The 27,004-nt window shown below is 35.4% G+C and overlaps 1 protein-coding gene across 1 annotated transcript; it reads left to right on the top strand.

Moving 5' to 3' along the window:
- The first annotated feature begins 342 nt into the window (after positions 1 to 342).
- On the top strand, positions 343 to 26,167 carry Ir8a (Ionotropic receptor 8a). Its single transcript, XM_068769969.1, has 18 exons — positions 343 to 418; positions 2,905 to 3,051; positions 3,806 to 4,009; positions 4,895 to 5,061; positions 6,174 to 6,356; positions 6,596 to 6,792; positions 8,852 to 9,011; positions 9,698 to 9,814; positions 12,223 to 12,327; positions 13,475 to 13,574; positions 14,509 to 14,686; positions 16,593 to 16,776; positions 17,819 to 17,940; positions 19,823 to 19,935; positions 21,310 to 21,400; positions 22,812 to 22,973; positions 24,808 to 24,881; positions 25,848 to 26,167. Exons 1-18 carry the CDS (start codon positions 343 to 345, stop codon positions 26,165 to 26,167), a joined length of 2,700 nt encoding a protein of 899 aa, XP_068626070.1.
- The last annotated feature ends 837 nt before the right edge of the window (positions 26,168 to 27,004 follow it).

Genomic DNA, 27,004 nt, shown 5'->3' with positions numbered 1-27,004 from the left:
TATAATTTCTATTATAAAAAATAAATAAAATTAGAGTAAAATTATTGATTCTATTTATTTAATTAAAAAATCATATTACTTTTGTATTTATATGTTTTTAGTTATAAATTAAAAATAATATATGCGTAGTGCAGATAAATTAAAAATATTTCCAACAGATTATAAAAGTTCGTTTTTTAAATTAAAATCAATTGTTATGTTAGAAAAAGTTAGAATAATATTTCACGTTCTGTTAGCACTGTTTATTCCGTATTTATTGCAGGAATATATTTCCGCAATTTTGATAAGCAAAGTTAGGGAGTGCAAGACGTGTCGTTCGTGCGATAGATTATAAATAATAAAATGGCGTGGCGTGGTTATTTGCTCATTCTTCTCATTAACCTGGGCTGTGCTGTATCCGAGCTCAGTATGAGATTTAGTAAGTATTTTACGATTTTTTAATCACAATTTCTAGAACTTTCTTTAATATATTTTATAACTATACTAAAACCATTTTTTTTTAATTTTCTGTCAAAGTTGTGTCTTTCTTTAGGTTTCATATTGTTGGTAACTCTTTAGTTAGCAACTGTGAATTTTTTAATAAAAACTTATTAAAAATTCTGTGAAAATGTGAAGGATTTTTTATATCATAACTAGCTGATCCCTCAACCGTTGTTTTGCAAAAAAAAATTAAAGTTTTTAATTAAGAAATGTAAGATAAGGGTTGATCGTAGAGGGGTGAAAATTTAGGTTTGTATGTATTTTTGTATGCTGTATCATAATAACATAAAAACCAAAAAAATTGTCTAAAAAATTAAAAATAAAATTTAGGGGTGGACCACCCTTATCACTTAGGGGTATGGAAAATAGATTGTAGCCGATTCTCAGACATACTGAATACGCATGTAAAATTTGGTAAAAATCGGCCAAGCCGTTTCGGAGGAGTTCAAGTTCGAACACCGTGACACGAGAATTTTATATATTAGATAGAGTTTGGGTATGAATTGCTCTTGTGCGTTTGGAACGCTCTTAGCTTTGAATTTAAGGATCCCTTGTAAAGCAATAAAACCTTATTTAATAATTACTTTTTTCGGTTGATATTAATGCTGTTAGCCCAGAGGCTTTTACAGCGTCATCGGTACTGAGTTCATGGAGCGGAAGTGTCTGTGAGCCCAAGTGCGACTAAAAAGGACCCAAAAAAGTTAAATATAAAAAATAACACCGACAGTAACACTTCATGCAACAAAAGAATACAACCACAGTCCCAAGTCATAAATCACCTGTTTCGTAGAAATATAAGAAATTAGTGAAACATGTTTAATGAGAGCCGACGATCCCTTTGTTAATATGTAAGCAATAAGAAAAGGACTAATGTGTAGCTACTTCCGCTATGTAGCAGTAGTCGTGCAATAAAATGCACCGAGTGAGTTTGGCACTAATCGGTGTAACATTACTCCTGAGGATACTCTGTGGAGAGGTGAAACACGTGTTGAGTGATTTAACGGTGGTATTTGTGTAATTCGCATTGTTTGCCGCACGCGCATTTATCTGCGGCCTGGCGGGCGGTGCACTTCATTGCACGGCTACTGCTACATAGCGGAAGAAGCTATACATTAGTCCTTTTCTTACTTATGATGGACTTCCGCAAAGTAACGCCTGAAAACATTAGATATGTAAGCAATAGTAAAAAGCTGCAAAGATAACATTTATTACACATTTTTACCGCCTATAGCAGGTGTTGTTTCGTTTTGTACAATAACAGATATGCTTTCAAACTATTGGACGGTAGTATATAGTATATATATACAGTGTCTCGTAACAATGAAATGTATATGTATATATATATATATAAATATATATATATATATATATATATATATATATACATATACAGTGTCTCATAACAATGAAACTTCCTACTGCGTTGACATATGGCGCTAGTATACTGCGCTATCTTTAAACGTGGGTATTCGGAGTAATAAGAATGTCGTTTGTCCACCTAGTTGTTTTTCTAAGGCTCCTGTTATTGGTTTTTCGTTACCCTATCTAATTTTTTGGACAGCGATATGTCACCATCTCTCTCTTATCTTTCACAATGTACCTCTTTCTTCCTTCTCTCGTCTATCACATTTTCTCTCATTCTCACAGCATTTATTTATTATTCAGTCTTTATTATTGTTTTTAATTATTTTCTTTAATTATTTCTATTTAACATTATTTAATATAAAACTATTTTATAATTATTTATATATCATTTATGTCTCTGTCTTATTCGATTTTGTTTTGCTTTATCACGTCACTAATAAACTTGTGACTAAACCATGTTGTTCTTGGACGTCATAAGTCCTCAGTGGGTAATGGTGTTTTATGGTCTGCCCACTGCTGTTGTAACTTACCAATTCCCGGAGCTATAGTGATTATATTCCTTTGTCTACGGACCTTCATATTCCTGATAAATCTCAAGCATAATCCTCTCCATGCCTTTTGAGGTACAGCGAGCTTGCCAACGACACCTGTGATAGAAACAATGTTATATTATCTTATTTATTTATCAACACTATTGTACAGGTGATGAAAAAAAAAACAAAACCTGAACAGGAATTTCTACAAGAACAACACAGAAAACCGATTAGCGGTTTTATGGCGTATGATTTCTTACAAACAGTCTTTGGGTAGATTGAAAAATGTTTGGAATATGAGGTGGTGGCGTTCAGCTGTTAGATTGCCCCTGCAAGGTATAGGCTTCCTTAATCCTTACGAGGCCCTTCGCTATCACGCCTCGGATACGTATATCATCATCGGCAACACACATCTGTCTTTAACCTTAGTCTTAAAACTTTGCGGCGTTTTGTACGAGAAAAGGTTACGTAGTTTTCCGAACATATTTGTAATAAGCAATTTTCCTGATGAATAGTTTTATTTCAGTTTTCATAATTGAAGTTCACGACATTGATCTGCCGGAGAAGATCGGTAGCGCCATGAAGAAGGCGGAAGAAGCTGCTCCCGGTACAGCTTTCAGCGAGGACATCGTGCAGTTGGACAGGGAGAACGAGGAAGAGTGTTACAGGAAACGTTCGTCTTTATCATTATCTCTGTATTATTTAAATTATTATATAATTATAATCAGTTATGTAATAGACAGGGGCGGCTTAACCTATAGTGCAGGGTGTGCAATGCACACGGGCGCCGCCGTGTCCCTGTAGGAGTGGTCGTAGCTTCTTGATCTTCTGTAGCTTCTTGTTCTTTTGTAGCTTCTTGTTAATGTTGACCGCACCACCGCTCGCACTTATAATGAGCGCGGAGACTCTCAACAGCGCGATGCAAACTTTTGTTGCGTCTACTGTGGCGCCATCTGTCATTTATCCGTTTCACTGCCGCCGCCGCCGCGATGCGATCGACGGTAACGTGGGTAAGAGCTCGTTGCTAGGCAACGCGTGTTTGAGTGGCGCGCGATATGCACGCCAAACCCCTCAGACAGCTAAGAGCATCGTCTTGGAATCTGTCGCGGTTCGCCGCTTAGTTTCGCAACAGAGATGTGCTACAGGCATAAAAACAATGAGTGTTATTCTGCCGTCATAACAAGAAAGGCCGTAACTAATGCCATACTGTAAGCTATACCTACCGATTTTGGCTTGACGTCGATTTATGAGACATGCTGTGTATGACATTTTTGTACGTAACTGTGTTCTATTACTTGTATTACATAGTTCTTTTAAAAACACCACCTTTGCTATAAATATATTAAATAAGAAATGGTGTTTTTACTGCAGTTTTTCAATAACATTACGAATTATTCTTGAAGTTTCTAGAACTTGGATTGTTTCAGTATGCTCAGCTCTGGCTAGAGGGGCCTCAATCATAGTGGATCTGTCCTGGCATCCTTGGGAAATGGCGGAACAGATAGCCGAGGCCACTGGTTTGCCCATTCTCCGGACAGTACTGGACTCCCAGCAGCTGGTAGGCGCTTTGGATGGCTACTTCGAGTCCAGGAATGCGACGGACGCTGCGTTTCTCTTGGAGACTGAAAGTGGTGGGTGGTTAATCTTCATCATAACAGATAGACACCCACTGCAAAGCTTAGGTCTTCAGCAACTTTTTGGGACCTTAACTTCTGATGTGATCTTGCTACGAACCTCTACGCATAATCTGATGATGACTGATCTTCTTACTACCACTTCTCAGATCCGTACGTCATCACCGGTATTAGATCGGTATTAGATTAGTCAACTATACTATATATATATAACTTCGTTAGTATGTTAGTAAGTTTACTAAACACTGGTCTTGCCTATAAATTTCCAATATGATTGTTGATTGAAAAATCGAGTCAAAACTGTATTAATGTAGCAAGCTGTGGTTTAGGAACGAAGATGAGGGAAGGAAGGTGATGCACAAAAGATGATTTGAATGTGAAGAAAGATAGAATTCGTGAATGATGAAACGAAAAAGTGAAATAAAAAAAATAAATTAAGAAATAGTTTACCTGAGTTGTAACGTTCTTGCGTCACATCCCAGAGGAAGCAAATGATCCTTAAAAAGGAGGGCCATATAAAATTAAAAAAATATGTTCGGTTGAAAGCGGTTTACATCCAGAGATTTCTGATGATCTTCAAATGTCGTCTTTCCAACTTGTGGACATCCTCGCCTTGCTAATCCGTGGTTTTAATTCTAGAACTTACAAGCACCAGCAACCATCGATTTGGTGCCATATGTGGCCTGTTCACTACTATTTCAATTCCTCATTTTAACATTCTATCACGTGGAGATATTTCTAGAATGAATCTCTCCATTGAGCTTATATTACCAACAGGATTTTTTTTGATTCACTACCATTATACGTACAACCTCATTGCTGATATATTGCTATTATAGCCAAAGCCAATTTCGTTTGTTTAATCATAGATTCTCTTTCCAGATGTAGACCGGACTCTATATGAACTGCTGGGTAGATCCAACGTCCGTGTGTGGGTGCATGCGGCCCTGACCAAAGACTCGGCTGATGCACTGAAGACCATGAGACCAGAGCCCAACTTCTTTGTAATCGTCGGTGACGGTGGTTTCGTGGAGGACACTTATAAACGGGTGAGGTCACTTATTAATATGATCGTGGTTTCAAATGTAGAATGTCCAATTGATATAGGCATTTCCCATTGATATTTTTTTTATGGCCCCCGTTATTGGGAGCCTCTCGTACCCCCTATCTTGTGTGGGACAGGGACTATTCAACATTATTTAATTTTTCACAACATTTTTTATTTTCTTTCCCTTCATTTATGCATCTTATGATCTTCCATTCGGTATTCATTCCACATTTCTTCTTTCATTCTCTTTCGCTCTATGATTTTATTTCCTTCCATTCCTCTCTCGTTATACATTAGCATTTTATTTCTGTTTATTTACATTCTTTTTATTTTACATTTATTGCACATTAGCTTTATAATTTTATTTATTTACAGTTTACTTACACCCCATAGATATTAAGACTGTTTGGACTTGCATACGACATATAATATAAAAGATGTTGTTTTTAGCCGATGGACGCTCACTGGAAGGTATAGGCCCAAAGATCCAACCATGATGGTACCTCTGGGTCCCCTGAAAAGACTTCCGACCTTCTAGGTGGAACTACGCAACTATGTCGTAGTTCCACCTAGAAGGTTCCTATTCACGTCGTGTATACCAGCTCGTGGTCATCCCCCGGTTGCACGAGTGATACTTCTTGCCACTTCCGACTTCCAATTCTTCGAGAGAAATGATAGTAGTTCTTCAGTGAAACTCCGAGACGGCTATATCCCTATTGCTCTCCGGGTGACGGATCCGTATTTCATCACCATAAGAAAAGTCATGTGACTGTGTCAATACATATATCCAGTAATAGATTTTCGTATGCAACAGTGTTTAATTAAGATATAGGATCTCTTTCTACTTCTAATGTACATGACTTCTCCTTCTTCTTTATAGAAGATAGATGCCCATTGCAATATAAGTCTTGCTTTGCTCTTTTTACGATCTCCTGTGACTTTAATTATGTCATCGATCCATCAAGGGGGGTGCCACTTGGGAACATTTCGGTTCGGAAATAGGTTTCACGAGATATGCTCCACCCAATGCCACTTCAACCTCGACTCCTTAACGACTTTTAAATTATGAAATTTTACAAAAAGTGTATTAAAAAATGTTAATAATGATTTAAGGCGGTCACGGAGAAGCTGGTACGACGCAATTACCGCTGGAACCTCGTCATCACCGACTACACGGCGTCCAGCTTTAACCTGGGTCACCTGATACTGCCAACTGTGATTCTCCACGTAGACCCTACGGAGTGCTGCAAGCTGCAAGACCTGGAACCTGGTTGCACTTGCCCTGAAGAGTTTCAAGTATAACTATCCTTTTTATTATGTGTTTAACTTAACCTTGTTGATGCCGACAGAGGTTTTATAACCGTTTGTCCAGAGTTTCTTCCAGAATTTAGAGACTCCAATTCAAATGGGACTGAGATTAAAAATCCTCACGGAGATACCTAGGCCCATACTGTCACACCTAAGTTTAACCTAAAAGGTCATCTAAAAATATGTACTATAAATTTCCAAGTTCAGAAACATTTCTTTAATTCCAGAGGAAGCAATATATCCTGAACAAACTGTTCAAGTTAATAGTGGATGCTTTCAAGAAGAATCCATCAATGTCTTCACCATCACCGATTCGGTGTGATGACTCTGTTAATGATCGAAGTGAAGCTGGTCGGATATTCCGTGAAATGATCGTCGCTGACACTTCGAACGAAGACAGTTTGTTCTACTGGAATGATCAGAGGTAAACACATGTCTACAAGGAGTGATTGAAAATTAGGGAGAAAAGCTTTAAATGTGGAAGTCATATCAGCCAAAATTAGTTTTATACAGGGTGTTATGTAGAAGAGTGGATAGAGTTTATTTATTCCTATGTCCCTAAGATCTGCAAAGGGCGTCTAAAGTACCTCGTCATCTCGAGCGGTCTTGTAAGGGTAAGGGGGAGTCAGGGTACGATCTTGGTGAGAATAGCATTACCTATAAAATGCCAAGAAATCATCTGCTGTGTTAATGGCGGAATACTAGTTTAAAGCAGAACCCTGGTCAGTCCGAATCACCTAACGCCCTCGTTGTCCTGGGAACTGCTGCACCAACTCGAGATGCACCTGAACTGAGAGTGCAGGGCGAACGGCGAATCTTCTGCGCCTTAAAAAAAAGTAACTCACTAGGGAGGCAACTCGATATAGAACCGAGCATGCCTGCATGCTCCAAGGTGGCAGCCACACCAGCAGGCCAGGGTATAGCGGACTTATCACTCGCTTATCCTTAACCCTTTCAGGACCATAAGGTTACGGTACCTTATTTAATTAATTTAGCTAGATGTAATGAATTAATAGGCATCCTAAAAACATAATTTATACTAAAAATTCAAAAAAGTTTTACATTTTTTTTGGAAATTTATGGGACAAATATGTCCCTATGGTCGCTAAGGGTTACTTTCTACTTAAACTCTAAATTTTGGTTTACTTGTTGGTAAGTCTGTTTTGTTGTAAATAATGTACATTTGTTACTTAGTGTACTTTTTTTTACTTGTTTATGAATAATATAAATATAATAGGGCAAGTTATTTGTGGTACTCGGCGAAACAATTCCTGTTGTTAGATGATTGGTTACTGATTAGCTGGATTGTTTTTTTGAGACGTTGAAGGTTCAGGTGATTCTTGCCGTTGAAGAGTCGTCGTCTCTTCAACCTCGACATCAAATATCTCTTGGTCATCATCCTCTACTAGAAGTCTTTGGTCTTCGTCATCAAGCACTAAGTCATCTTCCTCATCGCTATTGTCGCCCACAAAAATTTGAAGAATTTTATTTTTTCGAAGTTCAAAAACTCCACGTCCCTTACGAAACATATTCTGAGAAAAATATGAGTAAGAAAATGATAGCATTTTGGTATATCACCAGGCCAAAAGTTAAGAAATTCCGTATAAAAAGTATCCCTTTACGCCGACAGGGACATCCGTGTCCCATAATCTTTATAACGATTTATCACAGAATAAAACATAAATACATTACTACTGAATATTTAGAATAACAATTTACTTACCAGGTAATGATAATTTGACACTGTAAAAACTTGAAAAGCACTTTTACAGTATCAATTATTTATTCCAAACAGCAGATCATTCGCGCCAAAAGAACTCTAACGTTCCGATGACGATAAACAACAAACGGTGTTAGTTATCCTATATTGCCAGAAAAAAATAATAAAAAGGTACTTTCCGAAATATTAAAACAAAAAAATAATTTACAATGGTTACGTAAATATTTAAATAATCCATGATTTTTGCTTGGGACACCGGCGTCCCCGTGGTCGTGAAAGGGTTAACTAAACGATTAAAGATGCTAAATCAGAATATAATTAGTCTATACAAAAATTTTTTGTGTAAATTTTAGTATTGGACAAAATAGGCATGTTAAATTATAATAATCCAGATCTTCTGATCTGACTTCTCTGAAATGTGATGTGTGGGGATTGATAGGGTTGATCTGTAATAAAAAACCTTTCAATATCAGTAATCAATTGAAAAATAAAATTATTGAAGCGTGCGTGGTTTAAAAAGGTGAAATGAGACTCCATATTATTACAGCCTCCTTTTTTTTTTAAATGGCCACCGCTATTAGGGGTCTCTCGTATCTCTAACTGATTTATGTGTCAGGGACTTTTAATTTGATTTTCATTAATTATTTTACTTTTTATTTTATTTTTGCGCTCTTCTTCCATGCATCTCAAGATCTTTCATTAATTTCCGTTGCGTTCTACATTTCGTCTGTCAAATTATGTCATTGAAATATTTCAAACGCAGATCCAGTCTTCTGCTACGATCTCGTTTCTTACTCTCCATCTACAAGCCTGATGCCGGTCTTGAGATCGTAGCCAACTGGTCTGCTGCCGAAGACTACAAACTCCTACCGAATGTTGTGCTGGAACCGCTGAAGAATTTCTACAGGATAGGAACTGCCCCTGTAAGATATACATTGTAATTAAAGCTCTACTCATGGTGAATAACATTCATTATCATTATGTCAGTCGCTGGACGTCCAGTGGGAGGTCTGGAGATATCCTTCTATCTCTGAAATTCAGTAATACTAGTTGGAAGTAACCATCCATAAACTTTCGAAGAACTAAACGAGCCAATTCAAAGAGTTGCAAAATGTCATTTTTATTTAATAAGAATTATTAAATAAATTTAACTTTAACATAGGTAAATTATAGTTTTGTCTAATTCACTGAAATTTAATTATTACACTATGGGTTCTGACTCTAAATGAAACACCACTGGTTCACAAGGAGTCCTTTATTCACAAATCAGATGGTCACCCTACTCTAACACAAAGTATTACGTTTAGTCTAAACTTCGCTTCCAAATCGCTCAAGAAATCGCTGTCCAAATAACTTACCAAATAGTCACTTTGTACCACTGATCGTAGATCTTAATCTTATAACTTGAAAAACAACACTGAACTGTCGACATGGGGAATACACTTATTTATATTACGGAAAAGGTTCTAGTAAGTTCGAGATAGTACTCTTTATTTATACTAATATGTAGCTATCACTGTGGCAGAGCTTATATGAAGCCTATATTTCTATCGTCTAAACAAAAGGATCACCTAAAGACTTATCAAGTTAAGTTAGTTCTTCTCCTCAGAGTATACCCTGGACCATGCAGCGACATGATCCTGAAAATGGAGAACTTATGATCGATGATGAAGGAGAACCATTATACCACGGCTATTGCATTGATCTTATTGAAAAATTATCACAGGTAAATATCTTTATCAATTTTAATGTCCGAAATTTGTTTACATATATGTATATACACCTATCCCCCGATTTACACGGTAGATACGTTCCTGAGAAAAACGTGTAAATCGAAAATTGAAAATTTTCGAGTCAAAACGGTGTAAATCGAAAAGCTTGCATAAAACGCATAATTTTGCTGTTTAATAGTTGTGATTTTTCTCAATATTTTTAGGTGTACACAGAAATAAAAATAAAATGCATTGACAAGTTAAAATATTTAATATATTACGGAGACATTGTTTTTTTATTTAATTACAATATACATTAAAGAGATGAACAAAAAGTAAAACCAAAGGTGTTTTATAATTCTTTATCACTGCTAGAAATTACTTCCATTCCTTTTTTCGGAACCGAAGGTTCGAATTCACTTTTATCACTCGAAGATATTTGTGCCGATTCTATGTTTGAAGCAGAAATATTTACATTATGAGAGATGGTAATAAAATCGGTTATTAACAATCGCTTCGAATTTTTTGTAAGTAAACTTCTGCATATTGAGCCAATTTAGCACATATGCTCAGGATTCCCCGTGAAATGTGTACACAGCACGCGTGTTCAATCACAGTAGCATTTAGTAGAGTGCGATAAAAACAAAAAAAAAAATTATTTCGAAAACTGTGTAAAAGCGAAAACGTGTAAAACAAGTACCGTGTAAATCGGGGGATAGGTGTATAATATATATACATACATAATACTGTGATCAAAAATGTAAATTATTTATTTAATTTTCCAAATCAATTTCATCACCTTTACAGTAATCCCCATCCGATAAAACGCAATTTTGGCACCGCTTTTTCCAGTCCTTGAAACAGTCAGAATAGGTAAGAAAAGGACTAATATAGACGAATCTCGAGTGACTCGGTGTTTGACACTAATCGGTGTAACATTACTCCTGAGGATGCCCCGTGGAGGGGTGAAACACGTTGAATGATTTAACGGTGTTAGTTGTGTAACTCGCATTATTTGCCGTATGCGCATTTATAAGCGGGCTGGCGGGCGGTGCACTTTATTGCACGACTACTGCTACATAGCGAAAGTAGCTATATATTAGTCCTTTTCTTACTTAGGATGGACTTTCGCAAAGTAACGCCTGAATCTATTAGATAGTCAGAATAGGCTTTTCTGAGATAGCCTTCAAGATTTTCGATTAGGTTTTTATATCCTCAATTGTGTCATTGGTCTTCTGAGTTTGTTGTATAGCCAGAAGACGCAAGAAGTCATGTGTCGAGTCTATCTCGAAAATATCGAAGTTCGAAAAAACCAATGCAGTATGACATCGACCAATCGAGACGAAATATTTCAGACACAAAATATCATTCAAAATGGTTTTGGTTGAGCCAAATGATATTCCAACTTATGACAAACAGATGCTTGGCAAATATTGTAGACAGTTCTACCAACCTAGGAAAAAAATACCCGCCTTACTAATGCCCGGGAGTTTTAAAACAATTTGATCTTAATTTTTGATAACAGTAGCATATATTATATGTGTATTTGTGTGTATATTAGATTAGCTTCATAAAATAATTAATAATCTCGTAGAATAATAAAGAAAATTGATTTTTTTTTACTTTTAATATATTACCGTTACTCAACTTCTTATTATAACACTGCGTAACTCGTTCTACAGCAGTTTTCTTCTTTTCTATGCTATTCTAAGCTATTTAGAATATCCGTACGATTTTTATATCGTTTATAGGCCCGTTTTATTCTTTTTAATCGTTCTAGAACATTCTAGAAATTTCAATTGTAGCAATGGAAACATAGATTTTCAGCTCTCTATTTTCAACAGTATTTACAATTCATTTATATATATTTAGATAATATAATCTTAAATAAATATCGGTAAAAAAACTTTTAAGTTAAACGGTTTTTTAAACGGTTTTATTTGATACCCATATTGTGGTGGTTGTGGTAATATATGTACCTAGTCCGCCATATTGGAACGGCGTCCATCTTGAATTTTAAATTTTGACATAATCATCGTGTTTTACTAGTGTAACCCTTTCATTTGATACCCATATTGAGGGGGTTAAGGAAGAATATGTAATCCGCCATTTTGTATCGGCGGCCATCTTACATTTATAATGTTATAGATTTTATCATATTGTATTGTCATCTAAATTAAATGTGTGTACCAAATTTCAGATCAATCTGACAACGGGAAGGTGCTTAAATTTCAATTTCTAATTTTGACCTAAATAAATTCCGTACGAGTCGAACTAAATAAAACTGTTTAAAAATTAAAATCCGCAATTTTATTCTATCGTTTAGTTTCTAAATAAATCAATATATTAAATATTACATTTTCTATATAAGTTTAAAAATATAAATCTGGCATCGGACACTCTGTACTTGATATGTTTCCAGATCATGGAATTTGATTATGAGATAGTGACCCCAAAAACTGGTGGGTTTGGACAAAAACACCCAAACGGATCATGGGATGGTTTGGTTGGAGACCTTATGAGAGGGGTGAGTATACTGCAAGATGATTAAGAGTAAATGTTAAATCAAAAATCAATGGATATAATATAATTTATCATTGTTTACTAAATGTCCTTGCAGACTTTGTATATATATTAAATTTGAAAACACCACGCGTTCTTTATTTGATCTATTGCGGGTCAATATTTTTCTGACTGTATTTGTGAGGCGGTTGTGCATATTACGCGGTATGAAATATTATGCAGTGTTTGTTACAACAGGAAAAATAACAGTAAGATAGGAAGCCAAGGGCCAAGAAACTGACCATATGAGTACAGTAATACCCCGCTTTACGCGACACCGTTATACGCGGTTTCACTATAACGCGAATCGCAAGTTTCGCGCTCAAATGCCTCGAATTACGCGAAAGAGTGCATATAAATATAATGTAGTCATCAAGTTCTCTATGGTGTCTTGACCATCTGTCAAACAATTAAAAACAGTGTTGGGTGTTATGAACGTATTTTACAAGAACGTAAACAAAACGTTACCCAAAAGACAATAGATGTATTTTTCCTTAAAAAATAAGAGTATGTGTTGCATAAAGTGTTCCTAGAATTAATGTGATTGATTAAAATGATTTGTATTTTTGTGTAATAATTTTTGACTATGTTTAATCATAAACCTCGTTATACGCGAATTTCAATTAACGCGATTTTTTTTGGAACGTATCCCTCGCGTAAAGCGGGGTATTACTGTATTTATTCTGGTCCTCAGAGTCCTGAGAGCGGCGCGGATCTTGATCCTCGTTGTAGCTTTAATTGTCTGTTGCACAGTAAACACACACGCGGCGGAGATGCAGTTAGTAACAAGGTCGAAACAATAATGGTAGGCGGAAGAAAGTTTTGTCACAGTTTTTAACATAAGCGTCAGTGTTGCCATTTCACAGTAAAGCTTGTTCACTCGGCGTGAGTAGGAAAAGGATAGGAATATATGTAAAAGTCAAACTGACAGCTACATAGTTATTTAATAAATTTCGAATGTGAAATGCGAAAAAGTAAATGTATATTATAATTAGAAAAAGGTTGTTTACACCGTGATATATGATCACGGTGTAAACAACATTTTTAATTTCTTATAATGAAATTATTTGAGTATGTATTTGACAGAATATTCTAACGTTTTTATTTTTAAGGAAACGGATATAGCTGTCGCAGCTCTCGTTATGACGGCAGAAAGAGAGGAGGTGATAGACTTCGTTCCCCCGTACTACGAACAGACTGGTATTATGATTGGTAAGTTGGTAACAATTTGCATTGTTGTCATCTCTTTTCTTTTTATAAGTTCTACGGGCAGCGAAACAGAAATTCGACACATTTCGCTTCTATTTCGCTGTCCATAAAACTTAAAACACAAGACGAAACATGAACTATCGCGGTTCGCCGCTTAGTTTCGCAACAGAGATGTGCTACAGGCATAAAAACAATCAGTGTTATTCTGCCGTCATAAGAAGAAAGGCCGTAACTAATACCATACTGTATGCTATATACTACTCATAAAATAACTCGTTGGAATATGAAAAAACTTTCTTGTTACGACGGCTAAGTTAATAGTTATAGCTGCGGGGGGTTAGGTCTAGGGGGCGCCAGGGTTTCATTGCACACGGGCGCTATACGAGCTAGAGCCGCCCCTGACCATAGAATTATTCGAATCGACAGCTGGCTTTAATTACATTTTCACATAGACATGAATGAAAAATGTTTAAGAAGTCCTGTAATAGAGGAACCAATGTCATAATGGAAGTCGCGGAAAGTGGAATACTAGTGATCTAAATAATATATATATATATATATATACATATACTAACTGTCCCGCTCACTCGTGGCCCGGACTGCCTTTTGTGGTTGTAGTTTCAAATATTTTTAAAATGCCAAAAAAATATTGAGATTTAACACCAATAAGAGACAGTTCGAAAATATGTACTTTATTTAATAAATAAATAAATATAAAATTTAATCAAAATTACCTACTAAACCTAACGTAAATTCTTAACGACACTCTACGTCGCGTGAGGAATATTGCTACCTAATTTCAAGCCTGAAAGCCTTATGGTTCATGAGATATCGCGATGAGTCAGTACAAAGGTTATATATATATATATATATATATATATATATTTATATATATATGTATATGTATTTTATCTATGCTTTATTTCGTTCCATACAGCGATACGTAAGCCCATTCGCAAGACATCCCTGTTTAAGTTCATGACGGTACTCCGAACCGAGGTGTGGTTGAGCATCGTGGCGGCGCTGGTGCTGACAGGCGTGATGATCTGGCTCCTGGAGAAGTACTCGCCGTACTCCGCAAGGAATAATCCAGAAGCTTACCCTTATCCATGCAGGTATCACATATTTTAATTACCAATTTTTTAATTTTTATTAACATCTATGCATATTCGTGTGCATGCACATGTATATATGTATGTGTATTATTGCTCATATTTAATGGAATCAGGCGTTACCTCGCGGAAGTCCATCCTAAGTAAGAAAAGGACCAATATTTAGCCACTTCCGCACATGCAGTGGTAGTTTCGATGTTACACCGATTAGTGCCAAACACTCTGTGTTTATAAATATAATGTTATATGTTATGTGTTAATAAACATAGTGTTAATAATAAAATAACTCCTTAGGATGCCCCGTGGAGGTGTGAAACACTTGTTGAGTAATTTGGCGGTGGCGGTTGTGTGATTCGCATTGTTTGCCGCATACGCATTTATCAGCGGGCTGACGGGCGGTGCACTTTGTTGCACGACTACCACTGCATGTGCGGAAGTGGCTAAATATTGATCCTTTTCTTACTTATTGTTGCTCATCCTGTATGTGCCATAGAGTTTATTGAACAACTTTCTTCTATGTAGGATTATGATCCTTTTTCACGTCCTTACAATGTAAATAATGCTAAAAGAGAAACTTGAAACCCCTTGATGTATCTGCCTGTTAAAATGTAACTAGTTTGTAAGTAAAAATAAAATAAAAATATCATGAGGAAATTTCCAGAACCCTTACTGTTTAAATCTATAGTTTCTAATACGTTCTTCTCTAAGAAGAAACCATGAACCGATACTGGTTTTTTTTTGTGGTCACGTTTACAAAGTGCTTCATACATTAGTACAGAAATTGGGAGTCCAGGCAGAGGACAGACTTGCGATAGTAAATCGCGGGTTCGTTTCTATGGATACAATTAAATATAATTAATACTTTGTGCATTATTTGTTGGTAGCAGTATTCTCTGCGTACGATAATATTACACTGCAATCGCCAACCTGCCTGCCCTGGCGATTATGGTGTTTACCCTGACAGATATTTTTGGGGGTGGCCTATGACTTGCAGGATTCAAATAAAAGAAAAAAGTTAATTTTACTAAGACCATTAAGTAACATTTGTAATGTAAATTATGTTGATATGAAAAACAAAAATAACGTTAATGATAATAATAAAAAACACCCTCTATACTGTAACCTGTTGCCAAAAAAAAGTTACTAATTTTCTGAATCCTAGAGAAAATTATAACAAAATAACAATTACGTTATACACCAATACCTCACTTTGCGTCGTGGTTACGTTTTTAAAAAAACATGACGCAAAGTGAATTAAGATTTTCTATAGCAAACCATGCAAAGATCGAAGATAGGTTCCAGGGCTACGAAAATACGACTTTTTAAAAAGAAAATTGAACAAAGTAAACATTTAAAGAACAAAAATAATATAACTCTGCCAATAAATAAATTGGAATAATATTTACCCTTTTTTGTAACCAGAAACAACACGTAAAAATTTATATATATTTATTATTTTCTTTTAAAAAAAGCACAACACACTTCGTAATTGAAACTGAACTCTTAAAATTTGCAAAATAAAGTGAAAATGAAACGGTATTCAAATTGCGTTGATTTTAGTTACAAAGGGAATCCCCGAGTTTTGATGGTATGGCGGTAATTAGAAACAAAAGTGTTGCCTTCTTTTAGAAAAATTTTTTTTTTTTTTAAATTAAAGATTCGAACCCAAAAAAACGCAACCTCGAAAATCTAACAGCGCACAACGAAAATTAGTACTAATTAAGCAGCGACGCAACTTCGAAAAAACACAAAACGAAACAACGCAAAGCGAGGTATTGGTGTATAATTATTTATACCATTATCCTGACATTTAGGATAACAGTTCTTATTAGATGTACATGGTTATATCTTATTTGCCTTCGGATTAGTAAAAAAGACACACGGGAGTCTAATCGTGTCTTTTGTCCAGGGAGTTCACGTTGAAGGAGAGCTTCTGGTTCGCCCTGACTTCCTTTACGCCACAAGGAGGAGGAGAGGCACCCAAGGCTTTGTCTGGAAGAACGCTGGTGGCGGCTTATTGGCTATTTGTCGTTCTAATGTTGGCGACATTCACTGCAAATTTAGCGGCGTTCCTCACCGTGGAGAGGATGCAGGTATTTCTAGAATTTAACCAAGATTCTTTAAGAAGGTCACTGCGACCTTAAGGTCCTGGATTATAACGTGAACTGGATAGTGTCTAGGACGTTCACAAATAAGGTAGACATATTACCTTGTTAAAGTAGTTGGAAAAAGATGCAGGCAGTTTATAACAAATGTTATTGAAAATATATGATAGAGACTTTTGTAAAGCATTGGATTTTATTCGGTTGAAATAATGAAACAAAAATTAGTTTAATTAAAAATGTATTAATGTTACTTTATGAATAAAGTACGTGTTTATATGACTACGACATTGCGGTGTCAAAACTGACAGTTGACAGTTGACGTTTGGCGCGCATTTTCGACCGACGCCATTTTGAAAAACTAAAACGTGTATCATGACATTTAAATGGCATTTGTAAGTTCATATTGATTAAAAACGAGGATTTTGTTCAACAGTGGACTTTTTATGGTTGACATGTTGATGATTTTGGAGGGAACGCTGTATAAGCGGTGAAGTGATTTCAATTCATTAAAAAAATGATAACCATACAACTCCTTAGAAGTATACACAGAGATTCATCAAATTAGATGGTCACCTTGATTTTTAATCATTTACACTTACTTGCATATACATATGTTATATATATACATAAATAATATATATATACATACGCATACGTATAAAAAAACTTAATCGATTTCTTTTGTCACATTCACAAAATTCTTAAACACTATAGTAAAACAATGATTTGTAATACCTATGTAAGATGTTGGAGGACCTGGGTACAATGTTCGATGATCACAATAGAGCCTTCGGGCAAGTAGGCTTTAAAATAAACATGGATAAGACGAAAGCGATGTCTAATATCAATGTCGCGCCTGCTCAGGTATTTGTTGGAGGTGCTACGCTCGGAATTGTAGATGAGACCGTCCAGCTTGGAAAGTCCAAATTCGAGAAAGAGACTGCAATGTTTGAAGATGAACATCTGAGCAATGCTGTGAAAAATATTTAAAAATCCATAAATCGATAATTACCATTTTTCTGTCATACAGACACCTGTGTCATCATTAAAACAGTTGGCGAGTCAGTCCCGTATCAACTACACTGTGGTGGAAGGATCTACCGTTCACCAGTACTTCATCAACATGAAGTTCGCTGAGGACACACTTTACAGGTACGTTATGAGGTACACTAATAAGGCTTTCATACAGTTGTATACTCTTGTACTGTCGCTATGCGTAGCCATGTAGCTCGGTGTTTAACACGTTCACTGCGGCTTGAGGCCGATTCAGCCTCATGGTAGACTTTGCGCTAGTGCGGCGCGTAAAACTCGTGTTTTCTCTCTAGTGCGCCGGCTGTTTACACTCAACCGTATGAGGTATGACAAAGACAAATATAGCTTTCTTTATGTCTGCGAAGCATTGACTCAATATTGTAAAAAAAATGATTGCAACATGAGGCAGAAAAGGCCTCAACCGCACTACTAGGAAGTTCAGCTTGAGGCTGATTCGACCTCAGCCGCACCAGCTGAAAGTTCTTCAAAATTGGGCCCGCAGTGAACGTGTTAAAGAAGTGAGAATATTCAATTGTTGAGTTTCTAGTTTCAGATTGAGGTCTTCATTTTATTGGAGAGCATCCATGAGAACCCCTTCCTCGATCACATTCCATTGAGTCCTCATTATAGGTGACATGTCCAAACAACTTAAGGATTTATATTTGCACAGACTATTTAACGTTGAGATTTTGAAGTGCAAGTGAGATAGCTGTTGGGGTGGAAATGTTTTCGAGTGGCGAATTTGAGCCCGCAGACGCGGCGTGGGCAGACCTGCCACTATCTGGGTCGACGACATAGTTATTGTCATAGCAAGTCGGTGGATACGAGCAGCCCATGACTGACCATGGAAGCCTATGTGTCATTGAGCATTTATCAGCTGAAAAGAAGAATTTAAATATACTAACTACATCTGAAATGTAATTTGGTAATATGAAATAAAGGCTTTATTATCATACGGAGATACACAAAACAGTGGTAGACCAGTGGTAGAGGATTGAGACTTGCGATCATAAGTCTCGGGTTTGACATTAATTTATGTATGTTTAAATATGTATATCTATGTATGTTTATATTTAATGAAATTAGGCGTTATTTTGCGGAAGTCCATCCTAAGTAAGATATTCCAATATATAGCTACTTCCACACATGCAGTCGTAGTCGTGCAATAAATTGCACCGCCCGCCAGTCCGCTGATAAATGCGCATGCGGCAAACAATGCGAATTTCACAACTACCACCGTTAATTCACTCAACACGTGTTTCACCCCTCCATGGGACATCTTCAGGGGTTATTGCCAAACAGATTGCTTGTCACTAACCGGCGGGCTGGCAGGCGGTGCACTTTATTGCACGACTACGACTGCATGTGCGGAAGTGGCTATATATTAGTCCTTTTCTTACCTGTTCTGACTGTTTCAAGGGCTGGAAAAAGCGATGCCGAAAGTGCGTTTTGTCGAACGGGGATTACTTTGAAGGGGAGGAAATAGATTTGGAAAATTAAATAAAGAATATAACTAACTAACAGGCGGGCTGGCGGGCGATACACTTTATTGCACGACTACGACTGCATGTGCGGAAGTGGCTATATATTGGTCCTTTTCTTACTTATGTATATTATGTTCGTTCGTTTGTAAATATGCACTTTTTGTACACGTAAACTACCCATTATTAGTACTTTTACCTTTTCCATACTATGGTTGTCTGTATGAGATTACCTTGAGCGATAAGACCGTTCTTTGTACTCTTTTGTATATTATTGTGATACTTATTAAATGTATCCTAACGTGTACAATAAAGAATATTAAATAAATAAATCAATTATATAAGATTGCCACTGCTCATTTACAAGTTTCCAGAGGATAGGCAGCAGCATTCTCTGCTCAGTACGGTATGGTACAAACTGCGATTGCAAACAGTGACAATAAAGGTATATCCCCCCACAGATATCTTGAAGTGGTCAATATATAACAATCCAGAGAGGTCTTCAATATTCTTCTTTTCAGAATGTGGAAAGAGATCACACTTAATGCGACATCCGATCAAGCGCAGTACCGCGTCTGGGACTATCCGATCCAGGAGCAGTATGGTCATATCCTTCTCGCAATCAACGCATCAGGTAAATTTTGTAGAGTCCACATTTGAAACTATTTATGTTTTTTATTGACCTCCGCTTTTAGGGTCATACTATTTCTCCTTGCCTTTGGAGGAAGGTACGTATCGAATGCGGGTAAAATGAGTTTTTTACATTTTTCTTCTACGTTCTCTTTTAAACTTCACATTGTCTCTTATTCATTCCTTTTACGTTTCACACGATCTGTCATTCTTCGCTTGTAGATATTTATTGCATCTCCTACCTTCATTTACATTTCTAGATCAAAGTTTTTTACATTAATTGTCACAGACCCTTTTATGTTTACTAGTTTTTTTACCTAAAATACAGTATATTTTATTTTAATTTATTTCCTTATACTTTTGCCTATATATATTGTCGACCAATTGCTAATCTAAAAGTCCAGGAATGTACGATTATTATTTTATTTATTTACACTATTGTACACCATAGATATAATAATAATATAAACAATTTATATAGAGGTACAAGAGGCGTTCTTATCGCTCGAGATTATCTCCATCAGATAACCCTTGGATGTAAGGAAACCTAGAATGTAGTGGTTGAGGATGGATGTATGGCTAATGGAATGAAAGAGAAAGACTGGGAAAATTGTAGAACGAATGAAACAGTACGACAGATAATATGATACATGAAAGAGGAGAATGATAATAATAAATAATTATATGAATAAATTATTAGAAATAAAAAGTCCCTGTCCCACGCGAGATAGGGGAACGAGAGGTCCCAATAGCGGGGACCATATAAAAAAAAAACCCTTGGATGGAGATGAGTCAAGTATAGAAGATGGCAGTTTATGGTGTATAGTGTACATACATACAAACACCTGTATAAATATATACACATAAACATATATGTATATACGATTATTAAATCAAGTACTTTTTTAATATTTTCGACAGTAGTTGACGTCGAAGGCCTTCCAGAGCGGGGTTCATCTTTCACACTCTCTCTACCACGCTTAAATTCTGCTATCCATTTTTTGACGGATGAATATGACAGAGCACAATCGCCTAATGTACTGACCATGTCATCATGGATGGCTTTTGATGATAGCCCCTTCTTATGGAGGTACTTAATGACGGCACGCTGCTCGATTTGCTCCATTCGCGGAAATTATGTCCGATTACTTTGTTAATAAATTTATAAAATCACAACTAATTATCGCACACGTTTCGAACTTCACACAATGAACTAGTCTGAACTGAACTAAATAATGTGGGTAGATTTGATTTTTAGAATTGAATGGATCTGTGTTAGGCCGAGTACTTTTCAATCCACCCTCGTATATATATACAAAGTGAATTTAAGGCTTTATATAGAATATCTATACTATGGAGGAGGCTGTGTTTATTTTAGGTCCAGTACCTGATGCGGAGACCGGTTTCCGGCAGGTGAACGAGCATACGGAAGCAGATTTCGCCTTCATTCACGATTCCGCCGAGATCAAGTGAGTGTTCAAAAATTTTAAAAATTCTTTTTTCAAAATAGTACGTATTACAATATTTAATGACCGCAAGTTGTGTCAACAGTTTGTTCGGATGATAAAATGTATTTAAAACAATATAAAATTATATATTTTATCGACAATTATATCGTCTGTAAGCGAATATATACACTTATCCCCCGATTTACACGGTAGATACGTTCCTGAGAAAAACGTGTTTAAAAATTTTCAAGTCAAAACCGTGTAAATCGAAAAGCTTGCAGAAAATGCATAATTTTGCTATTTAACAGTTGTGATTTTATGTGTACACAGAAATAAAAATAAAATGCATTGGCAAGTTAAAATATTTAATATATTGAGAAAACACTGTTTTTTATTTATTTACAAGTATTGTATTTAACAAAAATTTATTAAAGAGAAGAACAAAAAATAAAACGAAAGGTGTTTTATTATCCTTTATCACTTGTAATTTACGAATATGGAAAATTAAATCTTTCTGAAACTGTGTCAAATACAATTTTCCGTAGATAAAACTTTAATTTTATGCGAAGAAATACAGACACAGTGTGCGTGTGCAACAAGGCAGCACATAAGCTCGGGATTCCCCGTGAAATGTGTACACAGCACACGTGTTCAATCACAGTAGCATTTAGTAGAGTGCGATAAAAACAAAAAAAAAACTTTTTTGGAAAACCGTGTAAAAGCGAAAACGTGTAAAACAAGTACCGTGTAAATCGGGGGATAGGTGTACTTCTTAGTGTACTTTCTCCTATGTATCTTACATTTATATATAGTTTAATATTAAATAATATACGAAAACTCGCGATAGCTGGATTTCATTATTTATTATATTTATATAAATAGTATATTTAAATATATATGTTAGTGGTATATTTATATTATGTAAAAGCCATTAGTATATTTATATAGGGCATTTGAAATTTTAGTTATTATTTTTATTTTTAATTTGATTTTAACTTTTTTTTTTAGTCATGATATCAACTAGTTTCACCTACCTTTTATTAATTTTTATCTTCACTGCATGACTGTTAACTGGCAGAGAATGCCTTCGTCATTAACCCAATTCAATTTTAGTACCAATCTTTTAAACCGAATGTTCACATTACTATTAGTTTTTTTTATAGGTTGGCTGTACGAATTTTACTGTTGTATAATATACTTTCCAAGGAAATTAAAAAAAAATCTAATTTTCCCTTCATGTAGACCCTCAAGCAAACACAGTAATATTTAAAAAAATCACTTTCGTAAATCAGGCTATTAAGGGTTCAGTTCACCGTCATACAAAAATGTATAAATTTTTTTTAAATAATAATGTTTCTGTAACCACTGATTTTTAAATATGATCTATGTTTATAGCTATGTATCCAATCATACTGTATATAATAATATTTAGGTACGCGGTGACCCAAAACTGCAATCTGACGGAGGTGGGGGAGGTATTTGCTGAACAGCCGTATGCACTTGCCGTTCAGCAGGGATCCCGCTTGCAAGAGCAACTGTCGAGAGCATTACTGCAATTGCAGAAAGAGAGGTTCCTGGAGCAGCTGACTGCTAAGTAAGGCTTCTTCCTGAATCTAATTATATATATATATATATACTTTTTTTTTAATGGCCCCCGCTATTGGGGGCCTCTCGTACCCCTATTTATGGTGGGACAGGGACTTTATTTGCAATTTATTTTTTCACATAGTTTTTTATTTTCTTTCTCTTTTTTTTTTCGTACTTTATTGTCTCCTTCGGTCTATTATCTATCTTTCATACTACAGTTCTTCTATCTGTCTCTTTTGCTCTGTTCAATCTTTCATTCTTTCCTCTTTTGTTATTACATTTTTCATTTTACATTTTTTTTATTGTACATATTTATTTTACATTATTATTAATTATCCTATAATTATTCTCTATCACAGTCTTATGTATCACTTTGGTTCTATTTTATCCTTTTTTTTAACTATTTTCTATTTATTTATTCTATTTATATATATATATATATATATATATATATATATATATATACTAGCTGAACCCGTAAACGTTGCTTTGCAAAAAAAAATAAAGTTTTTAATAAACAAATAAAAAATAAGGGTTGATCGTAGAGGTGTGAAAATTTAGGGTTGTATGTATTTAATTTAGTTGTTGTGTAAAAAATAAAAACAAAATATTGTATAAAAAAAAAAATTTGTGGTGGACCACCACTTACCACTTAGGGGTATGGAAAATAGATAGTAGCTGATTCTCAGACCTACTGAATACGCATGTAAAATTTGGTAAAAATCGGTCAAGCCGTTTCGGAGGAGTACGGTGACTAACATTGTGACATGCAAATTTTATATATATATATAAATATATATATATATATATATATTTATACATACGAATGTCGTTAGTACTCCATTTGTAGTCGATGCTTCATGATTTTTGGTAAACACAGGGTGATTGGTCGGTAGAAAAAACTTTAAATAGGTGAATATACAGTACATTTGCTGACTAATTCCAACACCCTTGTATATATTGCACCTACTTATTCTCGGTTGAATTTGATGCCGTCAGCCCAAAGGCTTTTACAGCTTCATCGGAACTGAGTTCACGGAGCGGAAGGGTCCGTGAACTTGAAAATAAAACAGAAACTGGACAGACGCGTTCCAGTTGTACGATGTCGTTCGCACGTAGTAAACCGCTCTACCCGAGTAGAGCTGTGTGGTGTTGATGTTGTGTGTGACTTGGTACGGCAGCGTGGACCACAGGCGAGATAAGGATGGATCCGGATCCAACCTCGGTTCTCCCATGCTGTTCGCGGTTAGGAAGGCGGCTGCTCCCCTAAAATCGAGTGTTGTGGTGAGTGACACAGGTGCAGTGGTAGCTGATTTTTCATGCACATTTTTCCAATAACCCTGTATGAAGAGATCCTTTTGAAATACGACAGGTCTATTACTTCTGGTAGTACAAATTCTGCATGACCAAATAGTAAAAAGTAATTGATTTTAATGTTTTGTAATTATATCTGCAAACGTTTCTAAAGTGTTTGATTATTGGACAAGGTGTACTATAATATCACAGACACATGCCACGGGGCTTGCGTGACCCGCATGCCCCTTAAAATACGGGTCATTACGGAGAATAACAGGGTGTATTATACACAAGAAGGCATAGTTCACGACCGGACAGTGATCATCTCTTTCAACAGCCTTTCGTAAGTTTTTTAAACTTTTCCTTGGATTCAGTGAAGTGCTACCAAAACCGCTGTACCGCGCCTTAGTGAAAGTTCGGTGAAGTGGGGGTGGTGAAGATATTAAGTGCCGCTGTGAACGTATACGGCAAACTGACGATACTGCCTCCATCTCGTCAAATAAACAGTGAAATTACAGATTAAAAATGGTGACATTTTCCTTTAGGTATTGGAACGAAACAGCAAGGCTTTCGTGTCCGGATGCTGACGAATCCGAAGGCATCACGCTGGAGAGTCTTGGTTAGTGACCTTTAAATTCTTTATATATAATTACTATAATCATAGATAAAGATAAAATTCATTTATTCAACATTTAAACCCTTAACAGTACTCCTATTGAACGTTAAATTATTATCTATTTGTTTTTTTTTATCTACACAATGCTTCGCAAGGTATTATAGTTTTGGAGAAGAAACAGTAAGAAACTTCACGACAACACATGTTTTTATAAAGTTTAATAATACAGATTTACATACATACACACACACACATATGTATGTATGTATATATATATATATATATATATATATATATATATATATATATATATATATATATAGCCTAAATTACACAAGCTATGTGCTCCGCTCATTGACTTTTCAAATAAGCAACTCTACTGCCTTATGGTTTGAATACATGTTTTGGTTGTACAAAAAGTATAGAAGTAGGGAACATCATCTCATTGGTGAACAAAGAAGAAAGCAAGAAGTTTATAGGAATACTAAAAAGGTAATAAGGGAACGTTAGTACAGGCCCCTACCAGGCTTTACCTTTATTTTAGAAAAAAAAGATTATTTCAAAAAAAATTTAAAGACTAACCAAAACAACGCAACCTCGAAAATCTAACGACGCACAGTGAAAATTAGTACTAATTAAGCAGCGACGCAACTTCGACAAAAACGCAAAACGAAACGACACAAAGCGTGGTATTAGTGTATAAAGAAACAAAATAATAAATTGTAATGAAGTAATTTAGGAAACATTGTGATGGAAAAGAGATGTTAGCAGTCCAAGAGGCATTGTAAAGTAAAAGAGGCGATGTATGAAAGGAATATATACGAACGAATGATAATGTGATTGAAAATAGAACGAATGAGAAATATTGAGAAAGATATAAGAAGATAGTATAAATGTCTATGTCCCCAAAGACGTGGACCATAAAAATTAGTTTCCTCAAGGTTTAATTTTACTAATATTGTCCCACAGGTGGTGTATTCATAGCAACGCTATTCGGATTGGGCTTAGCGATGGTGACGCTAGCTTGGGAAGTATTTTACTATAAGCGGAAGGAGAAAAATAAAATTCATGCGATAGAGGCGACTATAGAAGCAGCTAAACACAAGAACGAAGCTTCACCTAAACAGATGGCCAGTAAAATGGCACACGGTGTTGCCATATTGAGGAAGAGAGATAAAGTTAAAGATATCGGTAGAAATGTTACTATTGGAGACACTTTTAAGCCTGCAGCTGGAAAGGGTGGCGTATCTTTTATCAGTGTTTACCCTAAAAACGATTTTAGACCGTAATTATATGTTTATTTATATTTTATAATGATATTTATTAATAATATTAATAATAATCACACGTTTATATACATAATGACTTCAAAATTAATATTAGTATATAGGATGTTTGTATATAAACATTCCTTCAATTATGCATGTTAATACCGGCAGAAGTAACAAATATAAACAAAAGTTGAAATTCAAAAGTAAATTTAAATATTAAAATAGCAAAAAAAGTAAAATAGAGAGAAATGTAAATAGAACGAAATATGTAAAAAAAATTGAGGAACGAGGTGAGGAATGAAAGGATCAAATAAAAGGAAAAGGTAGAAAAAACGTAGAAAGGAAGGAAAAGTACGAAAGAGCATAAGATGAATGAAATAAAAGTATTATATGACAAACTTATTAAAAGAAAATAAAAGTGCCTGTCCCAAAAATAGAGGTACGGTAGCTCATTTGTGAGCAAAAAACTTTAAATCTTAAACCTGTTTTCAATCAACATGTATATAGAGATCACACTGGAACTGTATTTTGAATGCAATGGAATTTTCAATAACTAATTTTAATATATAGTATATACCAGGGGTGGTCAAACTGTGGTTCGCGAGCCACATTCGCCTTTTTCATCGATTATTTTTGTCTCCGATTGATTGTCGAATTATTTCAATATTTAAATTTATATAACCCACGTCAGCTGCTGGGAAATCGAAACAAATCACTGGTGTGAACAATTATTATTATTACACCACAACATTAGCGAAATACAAACACCGATCGTAATTAACTAACCGGCGTCTTAAGTATTGTTAGGAGTGCTGTCATATACGTGTGCATATATCTAACTTCAATGCACATATT

This window comes from Battus philenor, unplaced genomic scaffold (genome assembly GCF_028537555.1).
Source record: "Battus philenor isolate CCGP_79_NKW_IND1 unplaced genomic scaffold, ilBatPhil1.0.hap1 SCAF_29, whole genome shotgun sequence".
In the NCBI taxonomy this organism is placed as follows: domain Eukaryota; kingdom Metazoa; phylum Arthropoda; class Insecta; order Lepidoptera; family Papilionidae; genus Battus; species Battus philenor.
The sequence above is the reverse complement of the archived record's forward strand: the minus strand, read 5'-3'. Positions and strand labels throughout refer to the sequence as shown.

Bases quoted from the DNA above. Each gene is read 5' to 3' on its own strand.
- Ir8a (XM_068769969.1), top strand. From the start codon at position 343: ATGGCGTGGCGTGGTTATTTGCTCATTCTTCTCATTAACCTGGGCTGT. The intron at 419-2,904 runs GTAAGTATTTTA...GTTTTATTTCAG, and splicing joins CGAGCTCAGTATGAGATTTA to TTTTCATAATTGAAGTTCAC. The intron at 9,815-12,222 runs GTAAATATCTTT...ATATGTTTCCAG, and splicing joins TTATTGAAAAATTATCACAG to ATCATGGAATTTGATTATGA.